At 37.3% G+C, this 14,699-nt stretch overlaps 1 protein-coding gene across 1 annotated transcript in view; it reads left to right on the forward strand.

Annotated features, from left to right (window-relative positions):
- Positions 1-14,699, forward strand: part of LOC124790110 (probable phospholipid-transporting ATPase IA) — a 355,816-nt gene that overhangs the window by 150,640 nt on the left and 190,477 nt on the right. The window contains exon 7 of the mRNA XM_047257683.1: positions 564-673. Coding sequence (XP_047113639.1) covers positions 564-673 — 110 coding nt within the window. The remainder of the gene's footprint in view (positions 1-563; positions 674-14,699) is intronic.

Consider the following 14,699-nt stretch of genomic DNA (forward strand, 5'->3'; position numbering starts at 1 on the left):
CATTTATTTTGAACTGCTCTCAACAGTTCACATTTGAACATTCTGAATCCTTGATGCTACTAACTACTATACACTGACTCATCTGTTAAAAAAATGTTTTAAGAGTATTTGACAGGCATTATCTGTGCAGAATATGATGTCTGTGAATTGAAGCTCTGTGTGTGATGCTTCAGGACTTTACTGCTTGCCAGGATTAGATACGAGCTGTACATGTGCTGCTCACCAGAGTAAATATTGAGTAAATTGTTACTGTTACTGTTTTTCCCTCCTTCCATTTATGTGCCCTTAGCCTCATACTGTTAGAAGTGCATATCCATCTTCTTGTGTTATGCTTTTTGTTCTGTCATCCTTATCATCTCACTTTATTGGTATTCCTTTTGGTTTTAGTTTCTTGTAGATGTTCCTATATTTTGAAATAAGTAAGCAACAAATTTATTTAATTGGGTTATTGTGACGTTTAATATTAAGTTGTACTAGAGAATGCACGTGACATTAAAAAAAGTTTGTATTGTATTTATCATTTTGTTTTCTTACTTTGTAACACAATATGTTTTCATTTTCAGAAATGATTAATCTCAACTTCGGGTATAATCTTCTGACATTCATAATATTGTACAACAACCTGATACCAATATCCTTACAAGTTTCTCTTGAGGTTGTTCGCTTTGTACAGGTCAGTACTGTAATGTGCATGGTGTAAATGCAGTGTCATTTTTGTAATTTACCTGAGTTCACTTTTTCATCAAAAGGGAGGTGACACTTCATATTTTCTGTATAGCAGCCTTCAGAAATTGGTAACTGTTTTGCTCTAACAATTCAATGAAGGTCTAAATTTCTCATTGATTTTGTAATATTTCGAATAACTTAGGATCTTGTAACATCAAAAATAAAATTTTTTGAAAATATAATATAATTGGATGGATAAAAAGTCTACTCCCCAAGCAATGGTAGGAGAACAAAACATAAAAGATATTACAGTTTGCAAGCTTTTGGGGCCAGTGGCACCTCCATCTGACCGAAGGTTTAAAGGGCAAGGGAGAGGGGTGAAGGAAAAGGACTGGTTAGGCTTGTGGAAGGGGGTAGAGTTCAAAAAAGTCACCCAGAACTTAGGATCTGGGGAGACTTACCAGACTGGATGAGAAGGAAAGATGATTCTTATGGACTGCACTGAACGAGATTTGGAAACCTGAGAGCTTAAAAGTGGAAGGTAGATAATATGCAAGACAGAGATTACAGCTAAAACATTATGCATGACTTAATAAGAGCAAAAATCTAAATGTGTTGTATGTGATAGAGGTGAGAGGGTGCCAACAAAAAATAATAGACAGGTTTAGAAAATGAAAGATGTAGAAAACTAAAAGGGAGTGAAGAAAGGAATAGTTACTTTGAAGAAATGCAGAGACAGAAGAAATTAACATAAATTAAGGCCAGTTGGGTGGTGAGAACTGAGGATGTGCTGAAGCACCAGTTCCCATCTGTGGAGTTTTGAGAAACTGGTGTCCAGGAGAAGAATCCAGATGGCACATGTAGTGAAATAGGCTCTGAGGTCATGACTGTCATGTTGTAGAGCATGCTGTGCAACGGGTTATTGTTTGTTGCCGGTATACACCCTCTCCGTATGCACATTTATCCTAACTGATAACTTGGTGGTAGTCATGCCGATGTAAGAGACTGAACAATGTTTACATAACAGCTGATTTGTGGCGTGTCATATCACAGGTGGCTCTCCTTTTTATAGTATATGTTTTGCCAGTTACAGGTCTTGTATAGGTGGTGATAGGAGGGTTCATAGAGCAAATTTTGCAATAGGGATGATCACAAATGGGGTAAGAAGCGTATTTTTCTTCTCGCGCCTGTAGCACGAATCCTAGGTCTAATTTCACGCATGCAAATCGTAAGCAAGCAGTGAATTAAACTTATACGTAAACGTTTCCAGTTGGTATAAATATAATATAAGTGTTGTTACATTAGTGGAAGTGTTAGTGAAGTGTTAAAGAAGATTAAACAGGATAAGAAGTTTATTTTCCTTCTCGCACCTATAGCATGGCTTTTAGGCTTAATTTCATGCGCGCGTATCGTAAGTAAACAGTGACTTAAACTTATATGTAATCACCAGTTTTGTTATTCAGTACTCTTTCAATTTATTTATATCTGCCTGAATAGTTTCTAGGGTCCTTTGTTTGCTTTTTAGTCAGTACTTAAATCAGTTTATACGATTTCTGTTTTTACCATGAGTGAGAACTGTGTGACATGCTGTAGGATTGTTAGTTCCGGGGTGTAGTGTGATGGGTGCTGTAGTTTCTTTCATTGGGTGAATGTAGTGGTGTGGGAAATGGGGACATTGGTATTGTACGATCTGCATTAGAGATAGGAAAATACTGGAACAGGAAGGGAAAATTGCAGCTCTTCTAGCTGACTTAGACAAGGCAAGGGAGGATCTGGACATGTTAAAGAGGGAGAAGGGTGAACAGAGGTGGGAAGTGGCAACAGGTAATAGGGGGAACAGCAAAGGAGAGCATCAGACAGCTTTGTCATAAATCTTGAAAATAGATTTGACCTGTTGCCTCAGTCAGAATCGGATGAGCCTCGTGTAGCTGAAGCTATAGAAAGGGCACAACAAGCTCTCAAGGACTTGGAAAAGGTAGGGAAATTTGTAAAGAGAAAGAAAGTTCTGTTGTTAGGTAGCTCCCATGGTAGAGGTGTTGGCCAACTACTGCAGAAAAATCTAGGTCCAGATTACCAGGTCACAAACTTTTTCAAGCCTAGTGCAGATCTGGGTCAGGTAACAGAGGATGTAGGTTCTTCATGCAAGGATTTCACAAAGGAGGATGCTGTGGTTATAGTGGGTGGTCCAGGAAATAGCGTTGACAAAGACTCTGAATATTCCGTAGAGAGTGACCTCGTGAAGATAGCATAAGCAACGAAGCATAAGAGTGTGGGATTTGTGTCTATGTTGAGACGCCATGATCGGCCTCATTTCAACTCTTCCGTCGGGAGGGTGAACTTGGAGTTGGAGTGGCTGCTTAGGACGGATATAGGGTCCCATATTGGTTTGATTCCTGTGGATGCTATCGATAGGTGGGTCTACACTAGGCATAGCCTTCACCTCAATAGGAAAGGGAAGGGAAAACTGTCGGGGTTGATTGCAGAAAACTTGAGGTGGGACACTGTCACAAGTGGTAAAATACCAGTGGTCACAGGTGTCAGAGGGATGCCTTTTTTAGGATAGGGAAGGGGGAAAGAAAACGAGTTTTAAGAGATATTGGCAGACACACTCAGTTTGAGAAAACAGATGAACAGGAGTCAGACTTTAGCATACAGCCTCCATTTAAACAATGTTTAACAGAAAGTAATCAGAACTGCCAGTTCATCTTAGCCAAAGCAGTTATAATACCATTAGTATACAGTATCAGTTACCTTTATTACACCAGAACATTCCGGGACTCAGAAATAAAGTTGATGAACTACTCATTTGTGTTAATGAAATGAAATGAACTCGTCTAACCAAATTGACATAATCTGCCTCTCTGAACACCAATTGATCACTGGTATAGATATGTTAGACATTTCAGGATTTAAGCTAGCTTCCTACTTCTGCAGAGTAGATATGGATTTATTGAAAACTGCCATAAATTCAAGAACATTGACATTAATAAATTCTGTTTAGAGCAACTTCTAGAAGCATGTGCAAAAGAATTTGAGTTCCATAACAGATCCAATATAATAGTAACTATTTACTGAGCACCTGCAGGAAATTATAATCTATTCATAAATCATCTAGAAGCTCTTTTGGGTTTTTTAAGAGGAAAAAACAAAGAAAGTTTGATTGCTAATGACTTTAATACAGATTTTATAATGCAATCTTCCAGTAAACATTTACTGCAGTTAATAATGTTGTCTTTCAATCTAACTCACACTGTAAACTTTCCAACTAGGATCACTAAATCCTCAAGGGCAGCCATTGATAACATTTTTATGGACAAATCAAAGGAACAAAATCGTAAAACCTTTAATAAATGGACTATCAGATCATGACATGCAGCTCCTTGTTTTAGATGTAAATTCTAAGCAGATTATCAAGATTGCTAAATCTGAGTACAGGAGAGTAGTCAATCAACCAAAAATTGAGTGTTTTGGAAAACTGCTCAAAGATATGAACTGGAAAGATGTTTATAGTGCTCATGACATGAATGAAAAATATAACACATTCATGAACAATGTCAGTACCATGTTTTAAAACTGTTTTCCTCTAAAAGTTACTCAAATTGAACAGAAGTCTATAATAAAACAATGGATTACACAAGGAATAAAGATTTCCTGTAAGACAAAAAGGAAAATGTATCTGTCGACCAAGAATAGCTCCAATGCTGATGATTTAGCTAAATACAAGGAATACTGTAAAATATTAAAAAAAGTAATTCAGACATCTAAACAAATGCACTACGAGAAGAAGATAGCAATGTCAGGGAACAAAATAAAAACAGTATGGGATATAGTGAAAGAGGAGACTGGTAGAACCAGAAAGGAACAGGAGCAAATAGCATTAAGGGTAGATAATACATTAGTAACCGATGGGCATAGTGTGGCAAATCTATTTAACAAGTACTTTATATCCATTATTGATAGAATGGGATTGTCAGGATCACTAAATAATGCCCTTGAATATCTGAAACTAGCCTTTACAAATAGCTTCAGGTACATGAATGTGTCACGCACTTCACCAAAAGAAATAACTTCCATAGTAAAATCTTTAAAAACAAAGCATTCTAGTGGTTACGATGAAATATCAACAAAGTTAATTAAGACATGTGCTTGTGAGTTTAGTACAATTCTAAGTTACTTGCGTAACCAGTCAGTTTTAACTGGGACATTTCCTGACTGGCTAAAATATGCAGATGTTAAGCCTTTATTCAAGAAAGGGGATAAAGAGATACCATCAAACTACAGACCTATTTCACTTTTGCCAGCATTCTCAAAAATTTTAGAAAAAGTGATGTACAGGCAGCTTCTCAACCATCTGACCACAAATAACATATTATCAAGAACACAGTTTGGATTTCCGAAGGGTTCTGATATCAAGAAGGCTGTTTACACCTACACTGAAAATGTACTTAATTCGTTAAATAACAAATTACAAGCAGCAGGTATTTTCTGTGATTCGTCAAAGGCATTCGATTGTGTGAACCACAACATCCTTTTAAATAAATTAGAATTCTATGGTGTCACAGGCAGTGCTGCAAAATGGTTCAAGTCATACCTTGCTAACATAAAGGGTGTCAGTGCAAGGGATTAGTGAATTAAGTCATCAGTCGTCATCAGAATGGCAAGAAATTACATGTGGTGTCCCACAAGGATCCATCTTAGGGCCATTGCTTTTTCTTGTGTACATTAATGATCTCTCATCAGTTACACTGCCAGAAGCAGATTTCATTTTGTTTGCAGATGACACAAGTATTGCAATAAATATTATGTCGAGTGTAGTTCTAGAAAGATCTGCTAATGATTTTTCATGGATATTAATAAATGGTTTAAAGCCAACTCACTGACATTAAACTTCGAAAAGACTCAATATATGCAATTCAGAACCTGTTAGAGGTTCCCACTCACCGTATGCATAAAGTATGAAGAAGAGCAAAGAGGTTGACAGTCTTAAATTCCTGGGATTACAACTTGATAATAAATTCAGTTTGGAGGAGCACACCACAGAACTGCAGAAACGCCTTAACAAATCTGTATTTGCAATTCGAGTGTTAGATGACATAGGTGACATAAAAATGAAAAAGCTTGCATACTTTGCCTACTTTCTTTCCATAATGTCATATGGTATAATATTTTGGGGTAACTCTTCAAGTCAAACAAAAGTTTTCATAGTCCAGAAGCGTGTAATACGTATTATTTGTGGAGTAAATTCACGGACGTCCTGTAGAAACCTCTTCAAAGAACTGGGTTTACTAACTACTCCCTCTCAGTATATTTACTCCTCAATGAAATTTGTCCTAAATAATATACCTCTCTTTTCAACAAACAGCTCAGTTCATACATACAATACCAGGAACAAAAATGATCTGCACATGGACTTAAAAGCACTTACTTCAGTTAAAAAAGGGATCCACTACTCAGGAACACTCATCTTCAATAAATTGCCAGCAAACATAAAAAATTTAGTTACAAATAAAGATCACTTTAAAAGGAGCCTGAAAGACTTACTAGTGGCCAACTCCTTCTACTCCATTGACAAATTTTTTAATAGAAACAAATGATGTATATATTCATACTATTAATATTGTTATGTCAGCTTAAAAAAATAAATAAATAAATATTGACATGTTCCACATCCCAAGGATTTCCTCAGTGCAGATCTATGGAACGAATAACTAATCTAATCTCTAGTCACAAGGATAGAAGCCATAGGGTGCAGAAGGAGCATAGGGTCTGACAAGGATATTGTAGAGATTGGGAGGATAGTGAATAGCTATTCTAGGTGTGGTGGACAAAATCTTGGCCAGAATAGATTGTAGGAAGTCATAGAAATGTCAAAGTAGCTGATCAATTTTTTTAAGATCAGGATAAAAATAATGTATTAATCAGCTACTTCAACAAGGCAAAGATTTCCTAAAATCATGTCCCTGAAAAGAGATCCATTGTGTCAGAGATTTTACTCACCACACCTAGAATAGCTTTTCGTTGTCCTACCAGTCTTCACAGTATTCATATCAGACCCTACACTCCTTCTGCACCCATCTCCCTACCCTATAGCTCCTACCCCTGTAACCATTCCTGCTGCAAGATTTGCCCTTTACACCCTCCCATCACCACATATACCAGCCCTGTAACTAGTAAAACATATGCTATCAAAGGGAGAGCCACATGTGACATGTCATATCATGTACCAGCTGTTATGTAAACACTGTTCGGTCTTTTATATAGGCATGACTACCACCAAGTTATCGATTAGGATGATGGACATAGGGAGAGGGTGTATACTGGCAACATACAATATCCTGTTGCAGTGTGTGCTCTACAACATGACAGTCATGATCTCAGTGCCTGTTTCACCATATGTGCTATCTGGATTCTTCCCCAAATACTTGTTTCTCAGAACTCCGCAGTGGGAACTTGCTCTACAACATGTCCTTGAATGTCTCCGACCCCTGGCTTTAATTTACATAAATTTCTTTGGTCTCAGCATTTATTCATAGTAACTGTTCCTTTCTTCACTCCCTTTTAGTTTTCTGTATCTTTCATTTTCTGATCTGTCTATTTTTCCATTCCACCTCCAATTTCTATCGCAAAGAATGCATTTAGCTTTTCACTCTTATTAACTCATGCACAATGTTTTATCAGTAATCTCTCCCTTGCATTTTGCTTGTCTTTCACCTTTAAGCTCTCCAGTTTTCAAAACTCATACAGTACAGTACCCAGCAAACAGTCTTTCATTCTCATTCCATCTGGTAAGTGTACCCTGATCCAGGGTTCTGGGTGCCTTTTCTGAACTCTGCTCCCTTTCTTAAACCTTACCAGTCCTTTTCCTTCACCTCTCTTCCTTACTCTCCAACTCTTCTGCCAGAAGAAGGAGCCACTGACTCTGAAAGCTTGTAAACTGTAATACCTTTTATACGTGTTTTCTCTTGTTGCCACCTGGTGAGTAGATTTTTTTGTCTATCCAGGTACATTATATATAGGCTGGAACTTAAATAGTGGCAACACTGCTGTGGGGACACTATGCAGTGTGATCTACTATTGTCGCTGATAGCACACGTTGTTGACATACCTACCTTACTACCGAACAAATGGACTCGCCCATCCCACGTCACTGGCGTGTGCACTATTGTGGGAAACACAGTCACGTGTGAGCGAGCAGTCTAACGTAACAGTGTCACTGTGTTTTCAAAACACGAACAACAGAGTTGGATCAAGATTGAATGTGCCAGAGGTTGTACAGCATGACAGTGTCATCAAGGTCTTCAAGAGGCATGCGGGAAATTGGCATTGCTGTACACAACAGTGGCACATTGGGTAAAAGCCTTCAACAAAGGTCAGAAAACTGTGGCAGACATGTGTTGGACAGGTTGTCCTAACGTCTTTGAAGAAGTAGTGCATGCTGTTGCTGCATTAGTGGACAGTGATCGACGCCATACGATTCGTGAGCTCACCCATAAAACTGGGCTAGTGCATATGACGGTGCTTCACATCCTGAAGGACACGTCATGATGGGTTCATCATGAATTGATGGAAATGCAAAAATGGATGCATTATAACGCTTCTCAGACGCACTTGGAGCGCTATGAGAGCAAAGTAGAGGCTTTCTTATGCCGTATCGTAACACTGGATGAGACATGGTCCACATCGTACGAGTCAAAACTGAAATGCCAATCCAACAAATGGCGTCATTACAAGTCACCATGAGAGTCGTAAGTGTGTCAGAGCCCCAGTATGGTGAAAGTTATGGTGATTTTCGTGTACAATTGTGATGGTGTTATCCTGACATATTACATTCTTCCATGGCAGACTGTCAGTGCACAGTATTATTGTTCATTTTTGGAGCATCACCTGTGACCAGCTTTGCGAAAGAAGCGGCGACACTTTCGGCGCAACCCACCCATCATTTTGCATGACAATGCACGGGCGCATACAGTGCAAGCTGTGGCTGCTCTTTTTGGTCAATGGGACTGTGAAGTACTGTACCATCCACCATACTCCCCAGACTTAAGTCCTTGTGACTTTGATTTGATTCTGAAGATGAAGGAACCACTTCGTGGCATTCGCTTCAGAACTGTTCCAGAGATTCGACCGACAGTAGACCGCACCATTCGCAACATCAACAGAACAGGCTCTGCTAACAGTATACTATGCCATCCACATCACTGGCAACAGTTTCTACACAATGCTGATGACTACTTTGAAGGACAGTAATAGGTGCAAACATGTAAGTCTTTTGTATCGGTTGTGAATAAATAGTTACCACTATTTAAGTTCCAACCTTCGTATTTAGGATTTTGTAGATACGTTATTATCCCTTTGAAGCTATATTAATGTAAAGGAAGAAACATGTACAAGTAACAAAACAAAGACAGGGCTACCAGCAATATGAGACAGTATTGGCCAAACCTTGTGGTTTTAAAAATGTGAATGCTGTTATTGGAATCTGGGGAGAACTGAAGAGCTAAGGGAAGAAAGTTGTGGAAAGTAGGCAATGTAGAAATAAATGTGAATGTCTCTTTGGATAACAATGGAACATTATACAATTTTGCCTCCTCTGTAAGATGTTACAGAGCATATAGGCCCCTTCATGGTTTCATTTCATTTTTGACAAGAACAAGTGCATTAGCACCCACACAATCATACATATTAATTATTTAATAAACAAACTTTGATGCTTTTAGACTCACTGACTCACTCAGTACAATTTTTAATAGACTTGAGTTAAATTGCTGTTATTTGCACTAACCAGACAACCAAATTACTACCTGGTAACATGTTGAATCTTCAAACTTTGTGCTTTGTATAAAAACAAAAAGTAGCAGTCTAAATCACAGTTTATTTTCAATATACTAGAGGTAACTGTTTTTGATTGTAATAACCATCAGATCAGGATTCTGATATACAGTGATATAAAAGTGGGTCATCGTAGCAGATGGCCTACTATTAGCAACATTTAGTTATAAGCACCCTAGGGGAAAAAAAGAAGAATTATTAAAACCACAAATAATAAAAGTATGCGGTAGTATATAAGAAGCAGCATATTATAAATGAAGATCTAAAAGCAACAATGAACAAGCTATCAAGGTACTCAGAGAAACCTGAAAAGGGAATTAAGGTGCAGTGAGAAGAAATAAGATTTGCTGATGACATTTTAATTGTGTCTGAGACAGCAACAAATTTGGAGAATGGGTTGAGCAGAACAGATTGTTACATTATTTTTTTGCAGGTATGCCCCACAGTGGCAGTGGAACAAAATTTCTGAAATGGCAACATTTTCAACCTTTGGCAATAATTACAGTGAAATGTGAAAACATATTTTCATTTCAACAGTAAACTATGTCTTGAAAGAGAGGTCATAATATGAATATCATCAGAAGTAAAACAAGAGTGATGAAATGTAGTTGGATTAAAGAGCTGATGCTAATGAAATTGGGTTAGGAAATGAGACATTGAAAGTAGAAGATGTGCTCTGCTATTTGCGAAGAAAAATAACTGATGATTGCAGAAGTAAACAGGTTAAAAAATGCAGTCTTGCAATGGCAAGAAAATTTTTGTGAGAAAGACAGATATTTTAACTAATGTAAATTTAAGTGTTAGCAAATCTTTTCTGGAAGTATATGTCTTCATTTTAACTTTGTATGGAAGTGAAAAGTAGACAGTAAGCTGTACAGATAAGAAGGAAATAGAAGCAATTGAAATGTGATGTGACAAGAGAATGATGAACATTAATTTGGTAGGTTAGATAACTAATGAAATTTTAATGAATTAAACAGAGGAGAAAATAAGTTTGTGGCACAACTTGACTAAATGTAGGAATCTGTTTACATGTACATACTGAGACATCAAGAAAAAGATAATTCAATGATGGAGGGAAGTGTGAGAGGCTAAAATTGAAGTGGGAGACCAAGACTTGATTATTGTAAGCCAGTTCAAATGGATATTCGTTAAAAAAGTTCTGGAGGGATAAAGAGGTTCGCACAGTATAGTGTAGTATAGATACCTGCATCAAATTGGTCATTTTTTTTTAATGTCAGCACAACAAATTAATTGTTATGGAACATATCTTACAGTAAATGTGTCTGTACCCCATAGCATTAAATGTCTCTGGAGGTATTACATGTCATTTTGCTTTAATTTTCATCTTTGGTACTAGTTAGAAAATTACGTGTTCACCACACCATACCAAACCATGCAAATGCCCAAACACAATCACTAACAGAAATTACATACTTTCTTCATCAACAGTTGTTGAGCAATAGAGTGCTACTAACACACTTTCTTGCAGTGATAAAAACTTACCTAAAAGGAACATAAAATTGAAAAGCCTCTTAAAAAAACTATTTACAACCTTCAGATAAACAGGAATTAATGTATTAATGTTCTTAAGTACTGCAATATTCTTCCCTATGTTTGCTCTTCTTCAACAGCTCACTCAGTTGGAAGAAACTATAAAGGTCCTCACAGAACCAACAACATTCTTCATAATCCACTTTCATACAACCTTTAATTTAATAGCTTAGTATAAATGATGTGCAGTTGTATCCGAACTTGACATGTAGCCATGTAGCCATGAGGTTTCATTACTACAATCTTTAGTGTCACAGAACTACAAATAAATAAACCTATCCTTGATGTGTTAGTTAGGTTTGATTATTTCCATTGTGTTGCTTTTTGTGACAAATTTTCCCATGGGCAGTATTTAAAAGTGTGTGTTAATCATCCCCAGTGCAGAAAGCTAGTACCATGAAATATCTCATTTATATTGTAAGAATCTTGGAACATGAAGGGATGAGACCATTCCTGCCCCACTGGCAGAAAGCATATTGATTGTATATTTTTCTATTGTGGGCAAAGGATAGAAGTAATGGACAATTCCTAATAATTTGTCATGTATGATGTTACGGACAAAATCAGTATCAACTCTGAGCATAAGACGTAGTTGGTTATGATTGTTCACATGATGGAAACACTGGACTGCTGATTGCCTCAATTCTCTTTTATGGTGATAAAGTGTAACATATATAACAGTTCTCATCCTCCTTCCATTTGCATCAACGGCAACACTACAGATAATTATGTTCTGTATCAGAATAAGTAACTTTATCTCCCTAATTCATTTAAGAATGATCCTCAACAAATGACATTGCAGGAGACTTCCAACTGTACTAACTGAGCATCATTCTTGAAGAATAGTGCTATATTTTTTGTTATTGTATCTTATAGAGTAGTATTAATTCCATCTTAAAGTACATCAAGGAACTTTTAACGAGCAATGCCAAGTTAGATGGCTATTATAGCAAGTAGCTTGGTTTTTCATCTTGATGTTTAACCATAGTAGTCACTAATAATAGGAAAAATAATCAATTTACTAAAAAATATCACGCGGCATTTGTCTTCCAGACTCCTGATGTGCTGTGAGAATGATTGAATGTTAATGAATGTCCAGCATTGACCTTAAATTACCACACTCCCACTTTGTAAGAACAACCCATGTTCAACTGTCAGATCTGAGCTTATGAAATGCCTGAGTTAGTAAAATATGTTGCAAATAGTAATAATTAGTTTAAAAATAAAGAGTAGTGTGATCTTTGGTTTATCTGGCGTATGATGGTCTTGAATGTCTGTTATGTATTCATCCAGCTGAAGATCCAAGAGCAGTTGAAGATCATTATCTTCTAGGAAAGCCAAAGATCACACATCTGCGTTGGGGGATAAGATGCTGATTAAGTCATTCTATCGCACACCAGACTCGCCTCCTGATATGACCAAAAACTTTAGAGAAAACCTCAGTTTGCTTGTTAATAAATTCCCTAATCGTACTGTAATCATTGGTGGAGATTTCAGTCATCCAACAATTAATTGGGAAAATTACAGTTGGTGAGCATACAAAACATCCTGTGAAACATTTCTAAATACCTTCTCTGAAAACTACCTAGAACAGGTAGTTTAGAACATCACTAATTATGGAAATATATTAGATAGAATGGCAACAAATAGACCTGACCTTTTTGAGGACACCCACATCGAAACTGTTATCAGTGACCATGACACAATTGTGTCAACAATGATTACCAAAGTACAAAGGACAACTAAAACCAGTAAAGATGTATGTTTATTCAGTATACAAGAATAAGTAACAGAGTCTATCTGAATGAGGAGCTTGAAACTTTCAGCACATGACAGGAGCATGTAGAGGAACTATGGCTCAAGTTTAAAAGAATAGTTGATCTTGCACTGGATTTATATTACTCATTAGAACTCTTCATAATGGAGGATGCTGCCAAGTGGTGTATAGTCACTGTAAAGAAACTTCTAAAGAAAGAGAGACTACTGCTTAATAGGTCTCAGGCAAAGCGTAGGCCTGTAGATAAAGAGATGCTGAATGGAAAGCATTTAACCATCAAGCAAGCACTGCACGAAGCCTTGAATGACTGCCATAGAAGAATACTGTCAAATGATCTTTTACAAAATCCAAAGAAATTCTGGTTGCATGTAAAGGCAAGGCAGTTAGTGTCCAGTCACTCAAGAATGAGACAGGGACTGAAACTGATGGTAGCAAAGCAAAATCTGAAATGCTTAAGTCCACTTTCAAATGTACCTTTACAAAGGAAAATCCAGGAGAATTGTCCCAGTTTAATTTTCGTACCACTGAAAATATGAGTAAAATAAATGTTAGTGTCAGTGGCATTGGGAAACACCTGAAATCATTAAAATGGAACAAAGCTCCAGGGCCCAATGGAATTCCTATCAGATTCTATACTGAATTTGTGACTAAGTTAGCCTTGCTGTTAACTATAATCTGTCATGGATCCCTCAAACAAAAAACCATGCCTGGTAGTTGGAAGAAAGCACAGGTCACACCTGTTCACAAGAAGGGTGATAGAAGTAATGCACAAAGCTACCGTCCAATATCCTTGACATCCATTTGTTGTGGATCTCGGAACATATTCTAAGCTCAAACATAATGACATATCTCAAACAGATTGGCTTCCTCCATGACAACCAGAATGGATTCTGAGAGCCTCAATCATGCGAAACTGTACCCGCACTTTTTTCACTGATATACTGAAAGCTTTGGTTCAAGACAGCCAAGTAGATACAATATTTCCTGATTTCAGAGAAACATTCAACTCAGTACCACAGCTATGTTTATTCTCAAAAGTGTGATCAGATGGGCTATCAAATGAAATTTGTGACTGGATTGGAGGTTTTTTGGCAGGGAGGATGCAGAACTTATCTTGGATAGAGAGTCAATATCAGATGTAGAAGTAAGTTCAGTGTGCCGCACGGAAGTGTGTTGGGACCCTTACTGTCCATGCTGTATATTAATGACCTTGTGGACAATATTAATAGTAACCTCAGATTTTCTGCAGGTGGTGCAGTTATTTTCATAAAGTACTATTTGAAAGAAGCTGTGCAAATATTCAGTCAGATCTTGAGAAGTTTTGAAAATGGAGAAAAGATTGGCAACTCACTTTAATTGTTCAGAAATGTAAAATTGTGCACATCACAGAATGGAAGAACATAGTATCCTTTGACTATAATGTCAGTGAGTCACAGCTGGAATCGGCCAACTCCTACTTTGTAGGGATATGAAAAGGAATGCTCACATAGGCTCAGTCATTGGTAAAGCAAGTGGTAGACTTTGGTTTATTGGTAGAATACTGAGAAAATGCAATCAGTCTACAAAGGAGATTTCTCACAAATCACTCGCGTGACCCATTCTGGAATATTAATCAAGTTTGGGGATTCATACCAAGTAGGGCTAACAGGTGATAGTGAACTATACAGAGAAGGGCAGAACGAATTGTCACAGGTTTGTTTGGCCCATGGGGGAGTGTCACCGAGATGCTGAAGAAACTGAACTGGCAGCCTCTTAAATATGGATGTAAACTGTCTCGAGAAAGCCTACTTAAAAAGTTTCAAGAACCATCTTTAAATGATGACTCTAGAGATGTACTACAACACCTGTTTATCACTCACATACAGATTGTGGA

This window comes from Schistocerca piceifrons, chromosome 3 (assembly GCF_021461385.2).
Source record: "Schistocerca piceifrons isolate TAMUIC-IGC-003096 chromosome 3, iqSchPice1.1, whole genome shotgun sequence".
NCBI classification, from domain to species: Eukaryota; Metazoa; Arthropoda; class Insecta; order Orthoptera; family Acrididae; genus Schistocerca; species Schistocerca piceifrons.